This window comes from Anguilla anguilla, chromosome 12 (genome assembly GCF_013347855.1).
Source record: "Anguilla anguilla isolate fAngAng1 chromosome 12, fAngAng1.pri, whole genome shotgun sequence".
Taxonomy (NCBI): Eukaryota; Metazoa; Chordata; class Actinopteri; order Anguilliformes; family Anguillidae; genus Anguilla; species Anguilla anguilla.
The window spans coordinates 32433536-32460197 of NC_049212.1; the positions used below are offsets into that span (position 1 = coordinate 32433536).

General features: G+C 43.6%; 2 protein-coding genes across 2 annotated transcripts in view; both read left to right on the forward strand.

Moving 5' to 3' along the window:
• On the forward strand, window positions 1–26547 carry LOC118210155. The gene is made up of 51 exons (XM_035386095.1): window positions 1–16; window positions 238–285; window positions 679–767; window positions 1497–1698; window positions 1944–2057; window positions 2216–2266; window positions 2856–2944; window positions 3542–3746; window positions 4025–4138; window positions 4305–4346; window positions 4812–4900; window positions 6298–6502; window positions 6787–6900; window positions 7130–7171; window positions 7729–7817; window positions 8788–8992; window positions 9205–9318; window positions 9813–9866; window positions 9974–10062; window positions 10675–10879; window positions 11097–11210; window positions 11397–11450; window positions 11843–11931; window positions 12250–12454; window positions 12770–12886; window positions 13084–13131; window positions 13504–13592; window positions 13871–14072; window positions 14286–14399; window positions 14636–14671; window positions 15071–15159; window positions 15467–15668; window positions 15937–16047; window positions 16292–16330; window positions 16744–16832; window positions 17848–18049; window positions 18326–18439; window positions 18634–18672; window positions 19224–19312; window positions 20376–20577; window positions 20844–20957; window positions 21387–21475; window positions 21973–22177; window positions 22493–22606; window positions 22822–22875; window positions 23326–23414; window positions 24290–24494; window positions 24764–24877; window positions 25164–25208; window positions 25713–25812; window positions 26103–26547. The coding sequence occupies exons 1-50, from the start codon at window positions 8–10 to the stop codon at window positions 25761–25763; spliced, it is 5493 nt and encodes a 1830-aa protein (XP_035241986.1). The 5' UTR covers window positions 1–7; the 3' UTR covers window positions 25764–25812; window positions 26103–26547.
• Window positions 1–26662, forward strand: part of LOC118210154 — a 158747-nt gene that overhangs the window by 40423 nt on the left and 91662 nt on the right. The gene's annotated exons all lie outside the window — the stretch shown is intronic.

Genomic DNA, 26662 nt, shown 5'->3' on the forward strand with positions numbered 1-26662 from the left:
CGTCGACATGATCGGGGTGAGGAGGAGCAGCGTGCACTCTACATTTAAATTTTGCCATTTACTTTTGACAGATTTAAAGCATATTTGTAAAGCATCCGACGCAGCATATTGACCATTTGTATTTACCTTTTGGTATTTGAATTCAGGTATTTGGAATTGCATTTTTATCATTTGTATTACTGGATGAGAAAGTATATGGCTTTGTTTTTCCAGCTCCTAACTGAGTTTGTGTTTCAGGGAGGAGAAGGAGGCTTGCATCCAAGTCTAGCAAACATGGTTGTTACAGTGAGTACCCTGGCCTCTCTCCACACACATGCATACACAAATGATTTCTCCTTGACACACACACGTATCAGTGCTTTTCCACACTGACTGGGCGACAGCATTATTCACACCCCTCCATCTGTATTCTGTTGTAACAGACCAACTGACTCAAAACCCTGGCAACCGTGGTCCTTGTGAGTTGCAGGGTGTGATGGTTTTTTGTTTTTGACTCTTTAGACCCAGTTAAGCAGGTGAAGTGAGTCAACTGTGTGATCAGCTGCTTTAATTGATTTCCTAAAAAAGCGCTGATTGACAGTGAAAACCCAGCAAACCCTTCCGCTTGCAGCACCAGGGTTATGAACCACTGCATCAGGCAAACTGCTCTTTATTAATCCCAGTGTTTGTGTTGTGCAGAAAATCCCACACGTGGGGCCCGTCTATGGCGGTTTGAGGACCGGAATGTTTTTGACCTTCAGGGGAACCCTTCCTGAGGAGATCAAAAGGTGAGGATCCACAGAGGCTACTGCAGGCATTGGCTGAAGGAAGTCGGCGATCGATTGTTAATTTATTGTTAAAATGTGCGCTTTCTTCTCTGTAGAATAGAATTGCTGAAACACTGGCAGATGTTGGAAAATTCTTTAAAGAAAGCTGGATCATAGGTTAATGGGGAGCCCGTGGGCTTGACTTGTTTGAGGCTCATGTGTATGTGCTTATTGTAGTACACAAAGCAAATGTTAAACACACACCCCAAAAACACAATTCACCGGAATGGCCAGTCATATTGTAGCACGGTGGCAACACTCTGCCATGGCAGGGAAAAAATGCTGCTATGAAGATTTATCATACCGCTACGTGAGGTGAATTGAGCTCTGCCAGAAATGTGTGTGTACAGTGCCTTTTATGTGAGATTTCATCTCATTAAGTCTAACTGAACCAATGACAGCAGGGCCTTAGGGGATTTGTCATGGCTCATTGGAGGAACCATAGCAGCACGATAGACGACTTCACCGACAGCATTCCACTCACTCTGCTAGTGGTGGGCGAGATATATCAAGCTGATCGCTGTGCTCTATAATTGTTTTCATATATATCTATATATATATATATATGTTGCCTATATGTTAAACTTAAATTGCAAGTTTCACATAAACCTGCAGTAAAAGCTTAGTCTTATATGGTTACATTTCATGAATCTGTGATAAAACTCCATTGCTCTCTGTTGCTCCCTACAGTTTTTCAATCAACCTGCAGTATGGGCAGCTGAATGACGCTGACATAGCCTTACACTTCAACCCCCGAATTGATTCCAATGTGGTGGTGTTCAACACCTTCCGGAGTGGCAAATGGGAAGAGGAGGAGAAGCCCTCTGAGATGCCCTTTCAAAAGGGGAAGGACTTTGAGACAGTCATCCTGATCAACCCAGAGGGTTACCAGGTCAGAAGTACAAGAAGTGTGTGTCTGTATGTCTGTCTGTGTTTGTGTGTATGTGTGCATTTGTACTTTTTTTGTTGTATCTGTGCATAGATGTATTACCTCCTTACTGCAGAGGAATATAATCTCAATTATTGGAGCATTAGATTAGGCAATAGATTCAATTGTTTTGGAGAAAAAATTATGTTAACAAAAATATTGAATAACAGCCTTCCTTGACTCTCTGGCTTCTTCTTTGGCTCCTGCAGGTGTATGTGAACGGTCGTTACTTCTACTTGTTCAAGCACCGCATGCCAGTGGAGCATGTGAGTGCCATTAAGATAGTTGGGGACGTCACCATGAAAACCGTCAACATGATAGAGGTGAGGAGCGTGTGTTCTATATTTAATTTCAACATTTACTTAAATAGTTCATTTCTAAATTTAATCGCTGGTTTTCATTTGAGTATTTGTATTTAGGATTTTTTTCTTTAATCAGGAGATTTTGTTTTCTCCTACCTGTAACTGAGTTTGTGTTTCAGGGAGGAGAAGGAGCACCTAAACTGCCACCTCCAGGACCGGTGGTGGTTAGTGTGAGTACAACCTCTCACCACACACACACACACACTCACACACATATTCTTGTTCTCTGTCTTTCAAACACACATTTCAGACCCTCTGTGGTTTTACACAGACTGCTCTTCTACATTTCTGACACCTCTTCATCTGCATTCTGTTGAAAAACAGAAAAAAATGGAATCTATTACCTCAGTCTTTGTGAGCTGTAAGGTTTGCTGGCTTTTGTCTTAAAATCACCTAGACCTTTAGACCCAGTGAAACCAGTATGGAGAGTTAACTGTGATCAGCTGCTGTAATTGACTGATAAATTAAGCAGGGAGTACAGTATACCAGCTGAGCAAATACAACTCCACACCGACTTTGGCCACCGCAGTGTGCACATCCCTGCTGGCCCAGCTAGCCATGCACTGGCATGCCTCCTGGCGTGGAGTATCATTTGTGTGTGGCGTCATGTTTGGCAGTAGTTCAATTTCAGAGAAACTTCTCACCAAGCATATTTCCACCTTGAAGCCCAGCAGACCCTACAGCTCTCCCACACCAGGGCTATGACTCACTGCAACAGACAAACTGCTCCATATGAATCCTAGTGTTTGTGTTCCACAGACCACCCCACATTTGGAGCCCATCACTGGCGGACTGAGGCCTGGGATGTATCTGTACTTCAAGGGAACCGTTCCTCAAGCGGTCAAACGGTGAGCAGCCCCTTAATGGAAGAAGACCAACTGAGAATTCATGTAATCAAAAATAGGCTGAACTATTTTCAATTTCTTATTAATGTTACATTCTCAAGTCAATTATGAAAAAATGTGGAATTTAAAATAGTCAGTGAGTGGATACTTTTTGTGATGCTTGAATGCTTCTGATCATGAATCCACACATTCTCCAGATAAACCAGATACTTATCTCTGTATTCTTAACATTACACTTGATGTCATACAATCTGTTAGGATGTTTCAGAGAATGAAACCACAAACAATATGGGTCAGTCAGATACTTATCTGTGTTAGGGTCCTTAACATTTCAAGCTCCGCTTCCCTACTCATGAAGCCAAAACATTCTAATTTGACACCGTCTGAAAATGAAGGGGTGGGATGAAGAACAATACTGAGGCAATGGACATTCTGTGTTGCAGTAAAGCACCCAAAACGTCTGTTACCAACCAGAATCTCCTGTAGTTCAGAAGCAGAGAGGACTGAAGGACTGAGGAGGATTCTAAAAGCAGACTATCTTACCTGGTTACTCTCAGGAACGTATGATAAAACATCCTTGCTCTCTGTCACCCCCTACAGTTTTTCCATCAACCTGCAGTATGGGCAGATCGAAGGATGTGACAGGGCCTTACACTTCAACCCACGGTTCGACACCGAAGAGGCGGTGGTGTTCAACTCCTTCAAGAACGGCAACTGGGAAGAGGAGGAGAAGCCCACTGAGATGCCCTTCAAAAAGGGGAAGGACTTTGAGACAGTCATCATTATCACCACAGAAGGCTACCAGGTCAGAAAGACAGGAACTGTGTTTGTGTGACCATGAGTGTGAATGTGCACGTTTGTGTATTTCTTTTTTTTCTTTTGTGCATGATTTTCACGTGTGTATACGTGTGTGTATTGTGTGAATACATGCAACACCCCTATTATGCCTTTTAATCTAATTTTCTAGAGTATGGCATGATATTACATAGACAAATGTGATGCTTTGGAAGAAAAAGGAAGAATAACAGAAATATTGACCAGCAGCCTTTCTTGACTGCCTGTCTTTCACTCTGGTTCCTGCAGGTGTTCGTAAACGGTCGTCACTTCCACTTGTTCAAGCACCGCATGCCGGTGGAGCAAGTGAGTGCTATAGAGATCCTTGGGGATGTTTCCATACAGCACATCAACATGATTGAGGTGAGGAGTACCAGCGTGCTTTCTACATTTAAACATCTTGTCACAGAGTGTCTTGCATAGCACAGATTTTTTCATATTTAAGCATTTGTCTTTGAATTTTGAGGATATGACTGGATAAGGTATTTATTGTTTTGTTTCCCCACCCCTAACTGGGTTTGTGTTTCAGGGAGGACAGAGACAACTAACTCTGGGAAAGATTGAGATTACTGTGAGTATGCTGGCCTCTTACAGCACACACGCACGCGCACACACATGCACACACATACGCTCGATCCCACGGCCATCCAAATGTACACGTGCATTTGTTCTCTCTATTTCTTTCACACAAACCCACACATAAGTTCCTCTGTGTTTTTACACACTGAATGTGCCACTGCATTACTCACATCCTCCATCTGCATTCGGTTGCTAGACCAAAAGAATTGCAAGCTTTGTCCTTATGAGGACAAAGGTTTTTATTTTATTTAAAAAACTAAAAATCACAAACCACTTTTGACCCATGTAAGCCAGGTGATGTAAATTAAATGTGTGATCAACTGCTTTAATTGATTGATCAATTAAGTGCTGGTCCACAGTGAAACCCAGCAGACCCTACAGCTAACCAGCACCAAGGTTATGAACCACTGCGACAGACAAACTGCTTTGCATTAACCCCAATGTTTGTGTTTTGCAGAAAATCCCACACGTGGAGGCCACCTATGGCGGTTTGAGGCCAGGGATGTATCTGTACTTCAAGGGAACTGTTCCCCAAGATATCAAAAGGTGAGGAGCCATGGAGGGTAGAGCAGGAAATGGGGCCAATTCATACTTTCTTTGGCTGAAGGAAGTCAGTGATTGACAGCTCACTAGTGGTCCACTGATTATTCAACTCATGAACCCCCTCTCTTGCCATCGCTAGTGCAGTTTCAGCTGCTTAGTGACTCTGTGATTAGGGCTTAACCACACTCCAGGATACTGACGACAATATTGAGTTATATTTTAGAGAAAGCGAGCATCAATTTAGTCGTGACAACGCTCAGATATTGCACTCTACTATGTAATATGCTCCACGGCACATGTCTAGCATCAAATTTTCTTTACAAATTCTTGTTGATCGGTCGAGTTCCGTAGAATGGGATTTCTGAAGTTGTCTGAAAATTAATTCATCATAGAGAGCCATTTTCACAGGACAAAATTATCTAATGGCTTATGGTGAGGCCCCGTGCTTGGATTGTTTGTGACTCATATGCGTATACTTTTTGAACAGACTGTAACAACTTGACTACAGTATCCTGGTAGGGAAAAAAAGAAGCTGCTCTGATGATTTATCCAATCGTGACTCGCGTGAATTGAATGGAGTACTACAGGAAATGTGTGTGCAGTGAGATTATTGCACAAGTTTCTCATTCACAATCCCTCAAAATTCTAATTACCCGCCCATTGTAGTTCTGCAAAAAAAAAAACGAGCAAGGGTAGAGATGTTTGTTATCATGACATATACCCTTTACCAAGTTTCCTCCTGCCACTATTACTATGCGAAGATCGCTTTGGGCAGCCTTAAAGAGATTTAATTAGTTCTGGCTTGATTTGTTAAACGAGGTTAATGTTGTTTTGCGGTGGAATGTCCCTGTAATCGAGGCATTAAAACACTGTATCACTGTGTAAGTGCTGTGGCTGAAGTAGAGCGGGACGCCAGTACGCCTGGAACCAAAGCAACCCTGATGTGATTTGTGATATTTAACTGTCGTCACACCATGAAGTGGGTTGTGAAAAGCTGTTCAGTGAGAAAAGTTCACTTAGCAGACCCTTGTAGTGATGTCATTCACTTGAAAGTTTCAGAGCATACATCCACACACAGTATTGTATAAATAATCTGCTTACTCATCTCAGCATTCTTAACATTGACTCCCTATTGCTGAAACTGATGCAATTCAATTTGATGCTTCTTGTGGAAATTCATTAAGGGCTGAGATGAGGAACAGCTCTGTCACATCGGACGTGTTGTTTGTTTTGTTTTTTTAAATGAAATACCAGAAACTTCTGTGAACAACCAGAACCTCCTATAGTTCAGAAATAGAGATGGTTGAAAGTCTGAGGCAGGATTGTAAGGGCAGAGTATCTTACCTGGTTACTGTCAGGATCCTGTGATAAACATCCTTGCTTTATGTTGCCCCCTACAGTTTTGCCATCAACCTGCAGTATGGGCAGATCGAAGGATCTGACATAGCCTTCCACTTCAACCCCCGATTCGATCCCTCACCAGTGGTGGTGTTCAACTCCTTCAAGAACGGCACCTGGGAAACGGAGGAGAAGGTCGATGTGATGCCCTTCACTAAGGGGGAGGAGTTTGAGGTGGTCTACATTATCACCTTAGAGGGCTACCAGGTAAGAATAACGACCACTGCGTAGTATGTACATATGTATACATATGTGTATTTTTTTTTTGTATATGTGCAAATTGCATGGTATGTGTGTATTTCAGTTTATGTCTATGTTTGTGTGAGTGCTTGCATTTTCATGAGTGTGTACTGTGTGTAAGCACAGTGCCTCCTGCTGGCATGGCGTTCCATTGACAGATTGAATGGTTGGGAGTTAAAAAAAATAACATTCATAGAAATTTTGATCAGCAGCCGTTGGTTCCTGACTCCCGTTCATCCTTCCTCCCACAGGTGAACATAAACGGTCGCCAGTACTACCTGTTCAAGCACCGCATGCCGGTGGAGCACGTGAGTGCCGTGAACATCACTGGGGACATCTCCATGAAGACCCTGAACATGATCCCGGTGAGGAGGAACAGCATGCATTCTGCATATAAATTTACACATTTACAACATTTACATGAGCATTTCAGAATTTATATTTTCATTTTAGAATTTGTATTTGCATTTTATCATTTTGATCTTTTTGGCATTTGATTTAGCATTTTTTGGAAGTTGCAGAAATATTTTGATTAGGACATGCATTGTTCTGTCTGGGTTTCCCCACCCACCGCTAAATGAGTTTGTGTTTCAGGGAGGACAAACTGTGGAGGGTCATGGAAAGATTGAGGTTCCTGTGAGTATACTGGCCTTACACCACACACAGAGACGCACACAAAACCTCAGTCCCTCAGTGTTTTTCGACACTGACTGTGTGATTCTGCGTTACTAACATCCCTCCATCTGCATTTCCTTGTGTCTGGATAAAAGCATCTAAGTTTTTAAACGCCAGTTTAGATCACAGACCGTGACAGGGATGATTATGGGAAACTCCCATTCATTTTCTCCATAGAGAAAGTATGCTTTGATTTGGAAATCCATGTATGGGTAACGGTTTTGCTCTGCGTTACATCACACTTGTGAGGTCCCCAGACAGAGATTTGTAACCTTGGTCCTTGTAAGCTGCAGGGTGTCCTGGTTTTTTGTTTTTGCCTAAATATCCCCAACCCATTTTGATCCAGTTATCAAGGTCAGGTGAGTTACCTGTGTGATCAGCTGCTTTAATGAATTGATTAATGACGTGCTGATTGATAGTGAAACCCAGCAGACCCTACATCTCTCCAGAACCAGGGTTATGAACCACTGCGACCAGGTAAACTGCTTTGTGTTAATCCCAGTGTTTGTGTTGGACAGAGCATCCCACACGTGGGACCCGTCTATGGCGGTTTGAGGCCGGGGATGGCTCTGTTCTTCCGTGGAACAATTCCCGAAGACATCCAGAGGTAAAGTGCCTACTGATGACCGCTGATACAGTTGAGACCCCACATTGTTCAGTTTGATCCGTTCAATTGATCGATCAAAGGCAAATAATCTATCTTTGATTAATCATTAGCAACCCTAATATCAACGGCCATTAGCCATCTGCGCGATTTCCACAATTTTGTGTTCGTGAATTTTCAGCCATTTTGGATGATAAGTCAACCTTAACGCAGCCTACAGTGTTATTTGAGTCATATGCATTTTAACAATATTGTTACAATATTAACTAAGTGCAACAATGTATAAGATTTTGGGCCTTGTCGTCTTGTCGGTTATTACAATCAGATATTCGACGGCCCCTGTCAACAGTGCTGATGCCTAGCGCTCCTTCCCACATAATAATGATGTTTTGTTAATGATTAATTTATAGCTGTTCATTAATGTTAGTGGAAATCGATCATGGAAATTCTTTAAAATTTAAATCCGCAGTGTGGACCCAGAAATGTATGGCAGTACTACAAACTCTCAGTGACTCCATGATTTTCCCCATTTAGTTCTGCTTTAGGGAGCAACAGCTTTTGATTGGTTGAAACATCAGTGAATGACAGATCACCATACTCTAGCTCCGTCTATTATGCAGTTCATGAAACCTTGCTCTCCCGTCGCTAGTGCAGCCTGCTTAGTGACTCTGCTATTAGGTTTTCACAATATGGAGGATAGTTGCTATCTTTACACTAGGACATTAGCATATAATTGAACTAGTGATCAAGTAACAATGATGCCAAATAATTTGCACTTGATACATCTTCTGAAAATTCTTCGAGGGCCACGATGATGGGCATTATATGTTACAGTAAAGCGACAGAATCTCTTTGTAATTAAGAAGAAGGGGGTTAATAGACGGAGTAGACGGACTGTAAACAGCTGAGTATCTTATCTGGAGGCCCAGTGGAATATGATAAAACTTTCTTAACCCTCTTTCGGCTCCCACAGCTTTGCCATCAACCTGCAGTATGGGACGATTAAAGGCTCTGACATAGCCTTCCACTTCAACCCCCGCTTCGAGCCTTCAGACGTGGTGGTGTTCAACAGCTTCAAGAATGGCAACTGGGAAGAGGAGGAGAGGGTAGAGGCGATGCCCTTAGTACATGGAGAGAGCTTTGAGATGGCTATCCTTGTCACCGTAGAGGGCTACCAGGTCAGGAGGAACAGGAACTCTGTGTGGTGTTTGTGCATGTTGCGTATATGCATGTAATGCCTCCTTAATGCAGAGGAATATAATCTCATTTACTCGAATGGGGCATGATATTCAATTGACAGATTGAATCACTTGGTGGAAAAAGTAAGATTTACGGGTATATTGCACAGCAGCCTCTCTTGACTCCCTGCCTTCCTCTCTGGCTCCTGCAGGTGATCATAAACGGTCAGCGGTACCACTTGTTCAAACACCGCATGCCGGTAGAGCACATCAGCGCCCTAGAGATCACTGGGACCATCTTCATTCAGTCCGCCAACATGGTCGCGGTAAGGAGAAACAGTGTGCCTTCTGCATTTCGGCTTTTTGGTATTTCGTAGATCCACCTGTTAGTGGTGTCACTAACACGTATTCTGTTCATTATTCTGAGGATTAATCAAGTTAATTGAATGAAAAAAGAATGCAAAACACTTCCTTTTAAATGCTTATTGAAAATTTTTTTAATTGAGGTAGGCTATATCCCATAATTCCTGAACATTTTTCCTCCTATTTTTTCAAACTAATGAGACCGCTGTTTTTTTTTTGTTCCAGCGGCCATGTGGTGATTTAAAGCTTTATGGGTTACAATGATGTTTATAATAAATACAGCTGGAATTAAGGAGACATGTTATAATCTGTTGACTTATAAAGAAAATTTCAGTACAGCTCTACTTGCGTTCAATAACAGCCCTGAGCAGTTGTATTTGTATTTAGGTATTTGTTTATTTGATAATGAAGTGTGTTGTTTTGTATTTCTCCACCCACTCCGGCATTTGTGTTTCAGGGAGGAGATGTACAGATTAAAGAAAAACCAGTTGTAGAAGAAAAAGTACCAGAGGTTAGTGTGCATACACCGTCCTCCCAACACACACACACACACACATCTCAGTTACTCAATGTTTATAGACACTGCTTTGTATTAATCAAAGTGTTTGTGTTGCACAGACCCTCCCACATGTGGAGCATGTCCCTGGCAATTTGGTGACAGGGAAGGCTCTGTTTTTCAAGGGAACAATTCCCAGTGAGATCGCAAGGTAAGACGTCCCCTGCTGACTGTAGTTGTGCCAACAGTATAAAGCAGTTCAAGAGATATCACTAATTACTTGTGCTATTTTTCCTTGAGTACATGCTCAGAGTTTAACAACGTTTGAGGATATTGATGAAATCATTCGTTTTTATGGGAAAATTTGCATGCATGATCACAATAAAGCTCAGAAATCTCTACACTTCGGCATGCAACGTGTTCCAGTTGGCCTTCTGAGGTTTGGAATTTACCCTTCATGGAAAAGCATTGGCACAGCCTCTTGCTGTGATTGTGTTTCGCTTGAATCTTTCCGAGAATGAAAACACATATTCTACTGGTCAAACAGACTCTGTCTCTCTGCTGATGACGTGAAAGCCTTCAAAATGTGTGCATCTTCTGAAAATTCATCAAGGGGTGTGTAATGAAGGACGACACTGAGGCAGCTGACAAGCTGTACTGTAATTAAAGCTCTGAAAACTCCTGTTACTGTTACCAACTGGGACTTCCTGTAGTTCAGAAGCTCTGAGTGGGGGGGGGGGGGGGGGGGGGGGGGGTTGTAAGAGCTGAGTACTCCTGTGGAATCCTGTGATAAAACATCTGTGCTCTCTTTCTGCCCACACAGTTTTGCCATCAACCTGCTGTGTGGGTACACGAAAGACTCTGACATAGCCTTCCACTTCAACCCCCGGTTCGAGCCCACCAAGGCGGTGGTGTTGAACTCCTTCCAGAAAGGCAGCTGGGAAACAGAGGAGAAGGTCGATGAGATGCCCTTCAATAAGGGGGAGAGCTTCGAGCTGGTCTATATTATCACTGCAGAGGGCTTCCAGGTCAGAAGTTATAGGAACTCTGTGTGTCTGTGTTTGTGAGTGCGTGTGTTCATTGTGAACATCCACATAATGCTTTCGTACTGCAGAGGAATACAGTCTTATATACAAGAGTAGGCTATGATATTCAATTGACAGAAAACTGAGGAAAAACAAACTTTAACAGAATATTTTTATTACATCATTTCCTGACCCTTACCTTGCTCTCCGGCTCCCGCAGGTGTACGTAAACCGTCGTAAGTTCTGCTTTTTCAAGCACCGTATACCAGCGGAGCAAGTGAACGCTGTGCAGGTCGTTGGGGAAGTCTTCATACAGACCACCAGCTGCATTGACGTGAGTTGGAGCAGCATGCATTCTACATTTAAATATATGTCTTTACGTTGAAGCATGCATCAGATATTCTTGTCCAGTGTATTACACTGTGCAATATTTTTTACATTTAAGACCTTGTGTTTGCACTTAGACACTTTTATTTTTCATCGTGGCACCCCCACTGACCCCCCTGAGGTTGTGTTTCAGGAAGTAGAAGTACAGAAGGAAGATGTACATGAAATCGATCATACTGAGGTTATGGTGAGTATGCTGCCTTTCCACACAAACACTCTCGCTTACACACACACACACACACACACACACACTTCAGTCCCTCTGTGTTTTTATACACTTCCTGTACCATATTACTCACACCCTCCATCTCTCCATCCGTATTCTGGTACAATAGACAGATCTGCAACCTGTAAATTCACAGAGTTTGCTTGGTTTTGTTTTTGCCTTAAAATAATCAACTGAATTTGCCACATTTAACCACATGAGGTCAGTTAACATTGTGATCAGCTGCTTTAATTGAAAAACACTGAAACCCAGCAGATCACACAAGCAGACCCTACAGCTCTCCAGCACCAGGGTTATGAACCACTGCAATAGACAAGCTGCTTTGCTTGAATCCCAGTGTTTGTGTTGCGCAGGTGGTCACCCAGTCTGCGCCCGTCCCAACTGGTTTGAAGGCTGGGATGTCAGTGTTCTTCCCGGTAACAATTCCCGAGGATATCACCAGGTGAGCAGCCATGGGTGTTACTGCAGGGCAGAGTTTCTTTTCCGTGGCTGCAACTCTGTAATCAAGTTATATCTCCCTCCTGATCCAGATTGATGATGATCCAGAGAATTCATTGAATTGGTGTGATGAATAGAAATTCCGTGGTGATGTACATTCTGACTCGTAATGAAGTCACAGGTTTTCCTCTTACCATCTGAAACCGGCTGTAGAAGCAGACAGTATTGAAGGACTGCGGAGGATTGTGAGCGTTGATTTTCTTGCCCAGTCACTCAAAGGAATCTGTACCTAATCTCCCCTGCTCTCTGTCACCCCCTGCAGGTTCATCGTTGACCTGTCATGTGGAGACACTGAGGGCAGTGACATAGCATTCCGCTTGAGCTCCCAGTTCAAGCCCTCGGAGGAGGTGGTGTTCAACAGCTTCCAGAATGGCCAGTGGGGAGAAGAGGAGAAGGCCGATGGGATGCCCTTCATTAAGGGGGGGAACTTTTTGTTGTTCTTCCTTGTCACCCCAGTGGGCTACCAGGTCAGATGGACAACTGTATGGATGTGTGTGTGTGCATGTATGTGTGTGTGTGTGTGTGTGTGTGTGTGCGTGTATGTGTGCGTGTGCATGTATGTGTGTGTGTGTGTGTGTGTGTGTGTGTGTGTGTGTATACTGTGTGCATAGTGCATATGTGTAATGCCTCTATACTGCAGAGGAATGTAATCTCATTTACTGAAGTTGGTTATGACATATAACTCATACTGACCAATTTGTAGAAAAAAAAAAATTAACATTAACCGAAATGTGTTATCACAACCTTTCTTCACTCTCTGACTTCCTCTATGGCTCTTTCAGATAACCGTAAATGGCATTCCGTTCCACTTGTTCAAGCACCGCATCGAAATGGGTCAAGTGCGTGCCGTAAAGGTCTATGGGAACATAACCCTTCTGACGAAAATCAACGTACACGAGGTAAGGGGGAAGTGTGGCCAATCTACATTTAAATTTAAGCGGTTATTTATTTTATATTTTTTTAGAAGATTCTCTCCTCCAGAGGCTTTCAAAGTGAACATATTTACATTTGGATTCAGGCATTTGTAGATATGATTTTATTGGGAGCTGTGCTGTTTTATAATTTATCCCACTCACTCACTGCGTTTGTGTTTCAGGAAGTAATACCAGAACCCGAGAAGAAACCAGAAGAAGAAGTAAGAGAGGTTAGCGCTAATGCACACACGTGCACAAACTCGTGCATGTACACACATGAGCACTCACAGACACACATCTCAGTCCCTCTGTGTTTTTACACAGTAACTGTGCTGCAACATTACGCACACCCTCCATCTCTCTGCGTGCATTTTATTGCAATAGACCAACAGCCTTTACTGGCTTTTGTTATTAACTTAAAATCACCTACCCATTTAGACTCAATGAGTTAACTGTTTGATCATCTGCTCTGAATAACTGATTTTTTGAGTGCTGATTGATGGTGAAACCCAGCAGACCCCTGCAGCTGTCCAGCACCAGCGTTATGAACTACTGCAACAGACAGACTGCTCTGTATTAATCCCAGTGTCTGTGTTGTACAGGTCATCCAATCTCAGGTACCCGTTCCAGGCAGCTTGAAGACAGGAACGACACTGACCTTCAAGGGAGTGATTCCCAAGGAGAGCAGAAAGTGAGAATCTCCTTGCTGACCATGATGGTTACTTCAGGGAATGTGGCAGAGACGTTTTTTCGTAATGGATGAATGAATGAGGGTTTTTGCAGAACCAAAATTGCGTAAAACTTGAGTTTTTCTCATGTAAAAGGCTGCATTAATGTATTGTTGTTATGAATGGTAAAAATGCTGCGCAATTCTTTCTTTTCCTCTTTTTGTAAGAGCTAGAGTGTCTTGTCTGGTGACTCAAAGGAATCACTGAAAAAAACCTCTTTGCTCTCTTTCGCCCCCTGCAGGTTCAGCATCAACCTGCAGTGTGCAGACACTCCAGGCAGTGACATAGCGTTCCACTTCAACCCCCAGTTTGAAACGTCTTTGGTGATGTTCAACACCTTCCGAAACGGCGTCTGGGAGGAGGCAGAGAAGGTTGATAAGATGCCCTTCACTAGGGGGGAGTCATTTGTGCTGGTCTATATCATCACCTTAGAAGGTTACCAGGTGAGGAGGACAGCAGTTGTGCGTGCAGTTTTGCGTGTGTATTGTGTGCATTCATGCGATACTTCCTTACTGCAGAGAAATTTATTCTCATTTTGTCTTGTAGGGTGTGATTTAATTGACTTTAAATACTGGTGATGACAGAAAAGTGACATCACCAGAATTTTTGAATAGCAGCCTTTCTTGTCTCACTCCCTTCCTTTCCGGCTCTTGCAGGTGAACATAAACGGCACTGAGTTCTACTTGTTCAAGCACCGCATACCGCTGGAGCAAGTGAGAACCTTGCAGGTCACTGGGGACGTTTCTGTGCCAACCATCGACGTCGTAGAGGTGAGGAGGAGCAGAGTGCATTTTGCAATTAAATATAGGCCTTTATTTTAGGCCTTAAGCCGATCCTCTTATCCAGTGTTTTACAGTTACTATTACACCATTTTGTCTTCAATTACGCCTTTTGGTACTTTCAGTAAGGCGTTTGTATTTAAATCATTATATTTGCATTCAAGTATTTGTAGATACGATTGGATTTGGATTTCCCTGACCCACCCCTAACTGAGTTTGTGTTTCAGGGAGCCGGACAATATCCAACTCCAGCAGAACTGGGGGTTAGTATGAATGCTCTGGCCTCTCACTACATGCGCACACACACACACACACACACACACATGCACAACATACACACTTCCCAGTCACTGTGTTTTTACGCTGACTGTACTGCATTACTCACACCCTCCATCTCTCCATCTGCATTCTGTTGCGATAGACCAGATTCATGACCCTGCTTCTTGTGAGCCACAAGGTTGCTGGTATTTTGTTTTGATGTGATTTAGACCCAATAAACCAGATGAGCAGAGTTAATGGTGTAATCAACTGCTTTAATCTGTTCATCCATCAGATGGTGATCATTAGTGAAACCCAGAAGACCCTTTAGCTCTCCAGCAACAGGGTTAAGATCCACTGCAACCAAACGGCTCTGTGTGAATCCCAGTGTTTGTGTTCTGCAGACTGTCCAATTTCTGGAACCTGTCCAAGGCACTTTGAAGACAGGGACGACACTGACCTTCCAAGGAACGGTACCTGATGTGACCAAGAGGTGAGAAGCCCCCTGTTGGCCATGGAAGTTATTGCCGCGAATGGAACAGAGTTGTTTTTTTGTGATGGCTGAATGAATGAATGAATGAATGAATGAGGGAATTTTGCTGAAGTAAAAATGTGTGAAATTTTTATATGCTTTCAGGGACTAACCGATTTCACCAAATCATTTTGTTTTGCAATGGCAAGCAAAATCATTTAATTGAAACTACGCAAAAAGGCTTAGTACATCTGCCTCCCTGTGTCTTATCTGGTTATTCAAAAGGTAGCTGAGATAAAACTTCCTCATTCTTTGTTGCCCCCTACAGGTTCAGCATCAACCTGCAGTGTGGGGATGCTAAAGAGAGTGACATAGCGTTCCACTTCAGCCCTCAGTTTGACACGTCGGTGGTGGTGTTCAACACCTTCCGAAACGGCAGCTGGGAGGAGGCGGAGAAGGTTGAAAAGATGCCCTTCACTTTGGGGCAAGCATTTGTAGTGGTCTATATCATCACCTTAGAAGGTTACCAGGTGAGAAGGACAGGAATCGTGCATGTGTGCACGCATGCATACTGTATGTATTTTTTATGAGTGTGTGTATGTTTGTGTCGGTTTGGGCACGTTTATTGTGTGCATTCATGTTATACCTCCTTACTGCAGAGGAGTTTAATTTCATTTACTGGAGTTGGGCGTGACATTTCATTGACAGACTGAATACTTTAAACAGAAAAATAACATAATCAGAATTTTTGAATAGAAGCATTTCTTGACTTCCTGCCTTCCTCTCCGGCTCCTGCAGGTGACCATAAACGGCACTGAGTTCTACTTCTTCAAGCACCGCATACCACTGGAGCAAGTGAGAGGCCTGCATGTCGCTGGAGACGTCCTCATGAAGACCGTGAACGTTGTGGTGAGGAGGAGCAGAGTGCATTCTGCATTTAAATGTAGACCTTTTATTTTAGGCCTTAAGTCAATCCTCTTATCCAGTGTTTTACAGTTACAATTACACCATTTGTTTTGCATTTATGCATTTGGTATTTTCATTAAGGTATTTCTGTTTAGATTTAGTATTCAGGCATTTCTAGATGTGATTGGAGTTGAAGGTGCATTGTCTGGTTTTCCCTGACACGCTGCTAACTGGGTTTGTCTTTCAGGAACCGGTTCCAAAATATCCAAGTCCAGCGCAACTTGGGGTATGTGTGAATGCTCTGGCCTTTCACCACACACACACACACACACACACACACACACACACACAATTCAGTCTCTCTGTTTTCACACACTGAACGTGCTCCATTAGTCTTTACTGTATTCATTGTAAATGGACTGCATTTATATAGCACTTTTATGTACAGCCCTGGTACTTGTAAGACGCATGGTGCACTGGTTTTTGTTGTTGACTTAAAATCATAAGCCCCTTTAGACCCAGTAAACTAGATGAGGTGAGTTAACCGTGTGAGCGGCTGCATTAAATGATTGATCAATTCAGTGCTGATTGACAGTGAAACTCAGCAGTCCACAGCTCTCCAGCACCTCAGCACCAGGGCCATAAACAACTGCAACAGACAAACTGCTCTGTGTTAATCCCAGTGTTTGTGTTGTGCAGCCTGTCCAATCTGTGGCACCCATGCCAGGCAATCTGAAGGTGGGGATGTCAATGGCCTTCAAGGGAATTATTCCCATGGACATTACCAGGTGAGCAGCCCCTGCTGACCATGGAGGGCACTGTGGAGAATGGGGGTCAGGCTACTTCTTTGTGGAAGAATGAATTAGGCTTTGTGAATCAAAAAACAGGTGGGACTATTATATGCTCTCAGTTACTCCCTGATATCTCCCCATCATTTCATTCTCATACGGATGCTTTCATTGGTTGAAACACAGCACACTATAGCCCTGCCTATTGTCCAGTTCATAAAACCTCACTCCCCCATCGCTGTGCAGTTTTGCTTGCTTGGAGACTAGGGTTTAACGACATAAGGCAACACAAAAGGCAGCTTTAATGACAGGGTACAGTTCTTGTGTGAGCTCAGTACCTCACCACACCCATCTGGTTATTTTCTTTGAGGGAGAACATTGTGTAACGGGGCATATTAGTGTAATGGATGGTCTTCTGCCTGTCGTTATGGAGGTTGACAGTACTACACAATATACAAATCTGTTTTTTTACACTATGCGGTACTGTCTCGTTTGTTTTAAGATGGCAATATAACATTGTATCACAGTGTAAATACCATGATTGGAGTGGAGAAGAACTTGAGTGACACTTAAAAACCTCCTGTGTAATATTTAGTGTTTAATTTATGTCATACTGAAGTCAGTTGTGGAAAACTGTCCAGTTAGAATACTGTGGTACTTTTGGCTTGGATGTTTCAGAAGAACCACAGATTCTGCATATCAATCAGATGCCCACCTGTGTCTCCCTAACAATGATGTAAAAACATTCCAAATTTATGCAAAATTCTGAAAATTCATTGAAAGATGTGATGGAGAACAAACCTGTGTTGTTGTACATTCTGTATTGTAATAAAGCACTCCAAACTGTTACCAAACAGAGCCTCATCTAGTTCAGAAGCAGAGGGGGGATTGAAGCTCTGAGGAGGATCGTAAGAGCTGAGCGTCTTGGTGACTCAAAGGAATCATTGAAGAAACTTCCTGACTCTCTCTCTCTCTCTCTCTCTACCTCCCTCTCTCTCTCTATCGCCCCATGCAGGTTCTGCATCAATCTGCAGACCGGAGTGACCGAGGCCAGTGACACAGCCTTACACATTAACCTGCTGTTTGACACCTCAGAGGTGGTGTTCAACACATTCCGCAATGGCAGCTGGGAAGAGGCCGAGAAGGTCGCTGAGATGCCCTTCACTAAGGGCCAGGCCTTTGTTCTGGTCATCATCATCACCGCAGAGGGCTACCAGGTCAGAAGGACAGGAACTTTGTGCCTGTGTGTGTGTGTGTGTGTGTGCGTGTGTGCATTTGCACATTTTTTTTGTATGTGTGCATTGAATGTTTGTATGTTCTCGCATTGTGTATATTCCTGTAATACCTCATTACTGCAAGGGAATGCAATGTCAGTTACTATGGAAGAGTGTGACGTTTAATTGACATGTTGAATGCTTTGGACATGAAATAGCATTAATAACAACAATAGAAAATTTGACTTGTCTCCCTGTCTTGCTCTCCATCCCTTGCAGATGAATGTAAATGATAAGCAATTCTACCTCTTCAAGCACCGCATATCCTTTGATCAAGTACGCTGCCTGCAGGTCATTGGGAATGTCTCCATGGAGACCGTAAATATCATCCAGGTGAGGAGGAGCAGCGTGCTTTCTACCTTTTAAATTCAGCCGTTTCATTTTCAGCATTTAGCAAATCCTTCTACCTAGTGCCTTAAACAGCGGACATTTTACCATTTGCATGTAGCCTATTGTAATAGCATTTGGCCATCTGTAGATTTGATTGAATTTCCCCTGACACACCCCTGATTGAATTTGTTTTTCAGGAAACCGTACGGTCATTTACAAGTCCAGCACGAATTGGGGTTAGTGTGAACATTCTGGCCTCTCACTACATACATACACACACACACACGCACACACACACACACACGCTCTCACTCTCACTCTCTCTCTCTCTCACACACACACACACAGACGCACAGACTCACTCACTCTCACTCTCTCTCTCTCTCACACACACACACACGCAGATGCACAGACACACACACTCTCACTTTAATTCTCACACACATACACACACTCATAACTCAGTCCTACTTTGTCCCTACTACATTGCTCATACCTCTCCATCTCTCCATCTGTAGTCTGATTCAGTAGACCAACACATTCAAAACCCTGGTCTTTGTGAGCCGCAAGGTGTGCTGGTGTATGTTCTTCACTTAAAATCATAAATCCTTTTTGCCCCAATGAACCAAATGAAGTCTGTTAATTGTGCAATGAACTGCTTTAAAAATCAATTACATATTGATTGAGAGTGAAACCCAGTAGACCCTAAATCTCTCGAGCACCAGGGCAATGAACCACTGCAACAGACAAGCTGCTGTGTATTAATCCCAGTGTTTGTGTTACGCAGACCATCCAATCTGTGGTGCCCATGCCTGAGAGTTTGAAGTCAGGGATGTCAATGTCCTTCGAGGGAACAATTCCTCAAGATATCACCTGGTGAGGAGCTCCCTGCTGGTCGCGGAAGGTGCTGCAGATAATGGGACTGAGACGCTGGCCCCATTCCAATTGCTTATTTTTACTCCTTGCTTCCGTTCCTCACTCCTCTCAATGGAGGCTGCGAGGAAAGGACGCAAGGACAGAGGAAGCATGTATTAGGCAAATGGGAATGTCCTTGTTCAGTGTTGAGTGTTCAAGTGTCAGCTTGAAGCCACGTAAATTACAGACGTGGAAGATGGATCGACAGGTCGATCATTTATGCGCGTTCCAAAAGATTTATGCGCTTTCGCAAAAAGGTTGCACTCATGTTTCCTTGCTCAAGCAAGGAAGCCTTCTGGAGCCTCCTAGCTGCTTGCTTGTAGCTCCTTCAAGGAGCATTTAATGGGTTGGAATGTCCTTAAAGATGGCGGACCTCAATTGATTTCTGGGTGAGGAGGGAGAATAAGGGATTGGAATGAGGTTCCAAGGGACTGAGAATTGGTGGACCCATTATATGTTCTCAGTGACTCCATGATTTCACCGAAACTTTCTGTTCTGCTGTCGAGAGCAAAATCCTTTCAAAAGAGTCAGTGATTGACAGCTCATAGTAGCTAAACTCCTGTAATAAAGGAATCCTCTCTACCTCATCGAAATGTGATTTCCTCAGCCTGTATCTCCAATCTGAATTTTTTGTCGATCAGTCAAGTTTGTTCTCTGTAAATGTGGACTCTCTGCAGTTTGGAGTTCACTGTGCAAGAAGAAGCATTGGTGGAAAACATCTCTGGAAGAATACTGGATCATAGTTTAATGGCAAGCCCCTGGGCTGGGATGTGTTTGTAGCTGACGTTTGTGTGCTTATTGGAGTCCATAAAAAAGTGCAGGGAAGCACATTCCCACGTTATGCTTTGGAAAATCAGTGCATGAGCAAACCATTCCGATTTGATGCAGAGGCTCCTATTCCCAAACGGAACCTCCTGTAGTTCAGAAGCAGGACAGATGAAGGCAGATTGTTAGAGCTGAGAGTCTTATCCGGTGACCAAGAAATCACTGACAAAACTTTCTCGCTCTCTGTCGCCCCCTGCAGTTTCTGCATCAACCTGCAGTGTGGAGACACTGACGACTGTGACACGGCGTTCCACTTCAGTCCCCAGTTCGAGACCTCGGGTGTGGTGTTCAACTCCTTCCAGCACGGCGCCTGGGGAGAACAAGAGAAGGTCCATGAAATGCCTTTCTGTAAGGGGCAGAGCTTTGTGTTGCTCATCAATATCACCTCGGCAGGCTACCAGGTACGAAAGACAGGAGCATGTATATTTCATACGTTCGCATCTATGAATTCTTTTTTTGTATATGTGTGCATTTCGCGTGGGTGTGTGTGCATTACGTGCATATGCATAATTCCTCCTTACTGCTATGAAATATAATCTTATTTCCCGGAGTGGGGAATTATTTTCGATTGACTTGACTGCATGCTTTGCAAAATAAAAAAATAAAAAGATGATTGGAATTTTTTAATAGAAAATTGACCCCCTGCCTTCCTCTCCGGCTCCCGCAGGTGAAGGTGAACGGAAATGAGCTCTACTTGTTCAAGCACCGCATACCAGTGAAGAGAGTGACTGCCCTGCAGGTCATTGGAAACGTCTCCATACAGACTGTCAGCATTATTGAGGTGAGGCGGAACAGTGCGCATTTAAATTTAGCCATTTACTTCTGGACCTTCAGCTGATCCAGTGTTTTACACAGCACACATTTCAATTAGACATTTGTATTTGCATTTTTCCATTTGCATTTGCATTTGCATTTGTGGATTTGTAAATGTGATTTGATTTGGAGCTGCACTGCTTTGTGTTCATTGGTCCTTGTGAGCTGCAATGAGCGCTGGTTTCTGTTTTTGCCTTAAAACCGTCAACCCCATCAATAAAGCCAATAAAGCAGGTTTGATGAATTAACTGAGTGATCAGCTATGTTAAGCGATTGACTAATTAAGTTCTGATTGACAGTGAAAGGCAGCAGACCCTACAGCTCTCCAGCACCAGGGTTATGAATCACTGCAACTGACAAACTGCTCTGTAAGAATGCCTGTGTTTGTGTTGTGCAGACTGCCCCATCTGTGACACCACTTCCCGGTGGTTTGGCATTGGGGACAACTGTGACCTTCCTGGGAATGATTCCCAATGAAAGCACTGGGTGAGTTGCGCTCTTCGGGTTAAGATAGGTACTGCACGGAATTGCGGTGGAAGAATGAATGACCCACGTTTAAAATATTGTTTACTGTATTTGTTTCTGATTAAATCTTGGCTTAGCTAGCAGAGGGGCTTGTATTCTATGAAAGCAGGGCAGGTTCTTCTAATGAGGGTTCCCCTGGAGTGGGCAGTTAGGCACACTTCACTGTGTATCAATTTTATCAGTTGCATCCATTTATACAGCAGAATGTATACTGAAGCAATGCAGGTTTAGCACCTTTCTCAAACAGCAGTGTAAAGCGTCCTACACTGCTGCCCAGTATCTTGTACTATAATTGTAGTAAAGCGCCAGAAGCTTCTGGTACCAATCAGGACCTCCTGTAGTTCAGAAACAGAGAGGACAGAGAAGAACTGACAAGGGTCGCAAGAACCTGAGTGACATACCTGGCGAGGCAACAGAGTCTGTGATAGAACGTCCTTCCTCTCTGTCGCCACCTACAGGTTCAACATCGACCTGCAGTGTGGGACCGCGGAAGGCTCCGACACGGCCTTCCGCTTCTGCCCACAGTTCGATCCCTCACCGGCGGTGGTGTTCAACTCCTGCCGGAACGGCAGCTGGGAAACGGAGGAGAGGGTCGATGTGATGCCCTTCCATAAGGGAGAAGACTTTCAGCTGGTCATGATCATCACCTCTGAGGGCTACCAGGTCATACAGACAGGAACTGTGTGTGTGTGTGTGTGTGTGTGTGTGCGTGTGCGCATTTGCGTCTGTTTCTACATTTTAAAATATGTGTGTGCATTGCATGTTTTTTATGATTGCGTGTTTGTATGTTCTTGGGTGTGTTACTGTGTGCTTACGTGTAACTACTTCTTACTGCAGATGAATAAAATCTCATTTACTAACAGTATGACATGATATTCAATTGATGAACCAAATGGTTTGGAGGGTGAAATAATATTTAGCAGTAATTTAGAATTTCAGCCTTTCCTGATTCCCTACTTTTCTCTCTCATTGCTACAGGTGAACATAAATGGTCACGAGTTCTACTTGTTTAAGCACCGCATTCCAGTAGAGCAAGTGAGAGCCCTTCTGATTGCCGGGAACGTCAACATGCCAACTGTCAACATCGTAGAGGTGAGGAGGAGCATCACGCAGTTCGCATTTAAATCTAGGCCTTTACTTTCAGACATTTAGCGGATCCTCTTAGCCAGTGTCTCACAAAGTGGCCATTTTTCTCTATTTGCATTCATGCATTTAAATTTGCATTTAGCCATTTTTAGATATAAGTGGATTAGGAGCTGCACTGATTTGTGTCCCCCGACTCATCACTAACTGAGTTTGTGTTTCAGGGAGCAATGTTGGGCTTGCATGGAACCGCAAGTTTCGAAACAGTGGTTGTTACTGTGAGTAAAGTCACCTCTCACCCCCCACACACACACACACACACACACACACACACCTGTACACATGCACTTGAACATTCTGTCTCCCTCTCTCTCACACACACGAAAACCTCTGCGTTTTTACACACTGACTGTGCTACTGCATTGCTCACACTTCTGCATCCCTCCATCTGTATTCTGTATCAGTCGACCGATTTGCAACCCTGGTCCTTGTGAGCTAACGCATGTGCTAGTTTCTGTTTTAGCCGTAGCCTCATAAAACCCTTTATACCCAAAAAAAAAACTAGGAACAAGAGAGTTACACTGTGATCAGTGCTTTGAATGAGCGTTCAGTTAAGTGCTGATTGACGGTGAAACACAGCAGACCCCTACATCTCTCCAGCACCAGGGTTATGAACCACTGCAACAGACAAACTGCTCTGTATTAATCCCAGTGTTCTTGTTGTGCAGAGCGGGCCAATAGTGGTACCCATCCCAGACGGTCTTAAGGAGGGGACGTCCGTGAGCTACAAGATTACAGTTCCCCAGAATATCCCAAGGTGAGGAGCCCCTGCTGGCTATGGAGGGTACTGCAGCGATTTGGGCTGTGACAGTACTTAAGGGCAAATTAATGAATGAGGTTTTTGTGGAACCTCATTCATTCATTTGCCGAACTGTTTTAGATTCTCAGAGACTCCCTGATTTCTCCCAATCATTTTGTTGTCATAAGGGGCAAAAGATCATTTTATTGGTTGATTTCAGGGATTAACAGCTCACTGATTCTCAACCTGTTACACAATGTATAAAACCTCACTTCCCTGTGCTGCGAGTGCAGTTTTGCCTTTTGTCTCGTGACTCTGTGGTTAGGGTTTATGTGTGGATATTGGATATTGGTGATAATATAGATTTTTTTTTCACTAGCATATAAATTGGATGGAGCTCTGCTGGAAATGTGGGGTAGAGTGGGATTAGGGTGACGGCGCATTAACAGTCCCTATCTGAGCCGACAATATGCCGTGGTTTAGGAAGATGTGGCAGCACACACAGCCGGAAACCATGGCAACACAAGACAGCTTTTTTTCACAGTGTGCCGTTTCCTGTCTGAGCATCACATATTCTATACATCAACCAGATATTCAGCTCTGTATTCTTAGCAATACAAGTTCTGTCTCCACATCAATGAAGCCAAAACATTCAAAAGTGACGCATCTTCTGAAAATTTAGTCACATGATTTAAGAAACAATGGAAATGCGGAAATGTGGTTTCTGTATTGTAATAAATGCCAAAAGCTCTTGTTGCCAGTTGGAACCTCCTGTAGTTAAGAAGCAGAGAAGATGGAAATACTGGAGGATTCTGAGAGTGGAGTTTCTCATCTGCTGACTCAAAGGAATCTGTGATGAAACTTTTTTTTTTGCTCTCTGTCACCCCCTGCAGCTTTAGCATTGACCTGATGGGCGGGGAGGCTGCAGGCTGCGACCTAGCGCTCCACTTCAACGCCCAATTTGAGCCAGAAGAGGTGGCGGTGTTCAACAGCTTCCAGAGCGGCGCCTGGGGACAGGAGGAGAGGGTCGCTCCGATAGCCTTCCATAGGGGGGATAGCTTTGAGCTGCTCTTCATGGCCACCAAAGCGGGCTACCAGGTCAGATGGACAGGAACTGTGTTTGTGTGCATGAATTTACATATAAATTTTCTGTGTGTGCGTGCACTGCACGTCTGTGTGCATTCGCATTGTGTGCATACATGTAATGCCTCCTTACTGCAAATATAATCTATTTTTTCTGGAGCAAAGTTTGATATTATATGGGTGAGGAACTGATCTTGTAACCTGAAGGTCACAGGTTCGATTCCTGGGTAGGAGACTTTCTGCCTTTGAGCCAGGTATTTAACCTGTGATGTAATGTCTTGCAGGTGAAAGTGAACGGCGCTGATTTCCACATGTTCGCGCACCGCATTCCGGTGGAGCATGTGACCACCATGCAGATCAGTGGGAACATCAACCTGGAGACCGTCAACATCATCCAGGTGAGGAGGACCCGCGCGCGTTCTGCATCTTAATTCAAGCATTTACCTTTTAAGCATTTTAGGCTTAGGTCCTGTTTTTGACTGTTTTACCCTGCAGACTTGTTCACATTTATGCATTTGTCTTTGAGTTTGGATTTGAGCATTTATATTCGCGTTTAAGCATGTTCATTTGTATTCCGGCATTTAGCCGCTTGAATTTGCGTTCAGCCGTTTTTTGTAGGTATGAACGGATTGAGGGGGTGCACCATTTTGTCTTCCCTCACCACTAACTGAGTTTGTGTTTCAGGGAGGAGTTTTCGACATGGGGTGTCTCGATCCAATGGCGGTTTCTGTGAGTACAGAGGCTTTTCACCGCAAATATACCCCTCCATGCACATGCACACACTCGCACGCACAGACACACATTTGCAGACACACACACACGCACACGGATAAACAGATTAATTCATATTAGTCTTTTTTTAAGTCCAGTGCAGTTTACTGTCTGTTATTTATAAATAATATTTAGTCCATAGAAACACAATAATGCTGTTTCAGTGATGTTGACTGTACTCTGGATCTCAAGACTCAGAACTTCCTTCTCTCTGCTCATCTTCTCAACCCCGCTTGGGGGGGGGGGGGGGGGCATCCAGCTAGAATTGGGGGGGTGACAGTATGCTGTTATTTAAAATTAAATATTTTAATCTGAATTTGACTTTAAATGTGCTCCAGTTGCCTTGCCTGTGTGCACAGTAGAGTGGGTGCTGTACTCAAACTGTGCTACCTTGTATATTGTGTGTTTATTCTTTCTCTCTCTCTCTCTCTCTCTCTCTCTCTCTCTCTGTCCCCCCTCCAGGGATCTATGGGCGGCCAGTGGACTTGTGAAGTAAAGGAGATTCCGATGTGATGTCAGAAATCCAACATTAATTCTTTACGGGAGTAACAGTATTTTCCATGTGAGTGCACACAGTTAGGTCCTCACAAACCTACACAGGAGTCTGTGTCTATGTTCTGAGTGTCCCCACCCATCAGCACTTACTGTTTCATTAAATGGGGGCTTTTCACAGTAATGAAGTATCACTTCTGTTATTGTATGTATTTAGCACTGAATATAATGTAATGAAATTCATGTGCATTTTATCACTCTCGCTCTTTCGGATCTCAGTGCACTGTGGGGATAAGAGGATTAAGGTGTTTCTCTCTCTCTCTCTCTCTCTCTCTCTTTCTCTCTCTCTATTTTTCTCAGATCATGATCCGCTTTGGGAAATCAGAGGTTTTAGGTGTTTGCAAATGTTTGACTCCACTGTACCCCAACCTTCGCCCAGACAAGCTGGAAAACATTGATATCACTGTATCAACACCTCTGTTCTGATGTCACTCTTCTGATACCCTGCTGATGCCACTGTTATAATACCCTGCTCTCATGTCACTGTTTTGATGTCACTGTCCTGATACCATGCTCTGATGTCACTGTTCTGATACCCTGCTCTGATACCATGCCCTGATGTCACTGCTCTGATACCCTGCTTTGAAGCCCCCTCACATCCTAGCTTTTAGTGCCAGATGACCACTCCAGAGTCCTCAGCTTCCAGGCTTATTCCTCTGCCTTCTGCTCATATAGGCTGTTTGTTGCTGGTGATAGGGGCTGTGTTTCACACAGTCAGTTAATAAACACTATCATGCATTCTAAAGATTGCCTCGTTTAGTTTTTTTTTCATCATATGCATGCCAAGAATTACCATAGATGTAAGAGAGGTCATGACCTCAGTATGTTCACATGAACACAAAAAACAAACTGGCTACAGG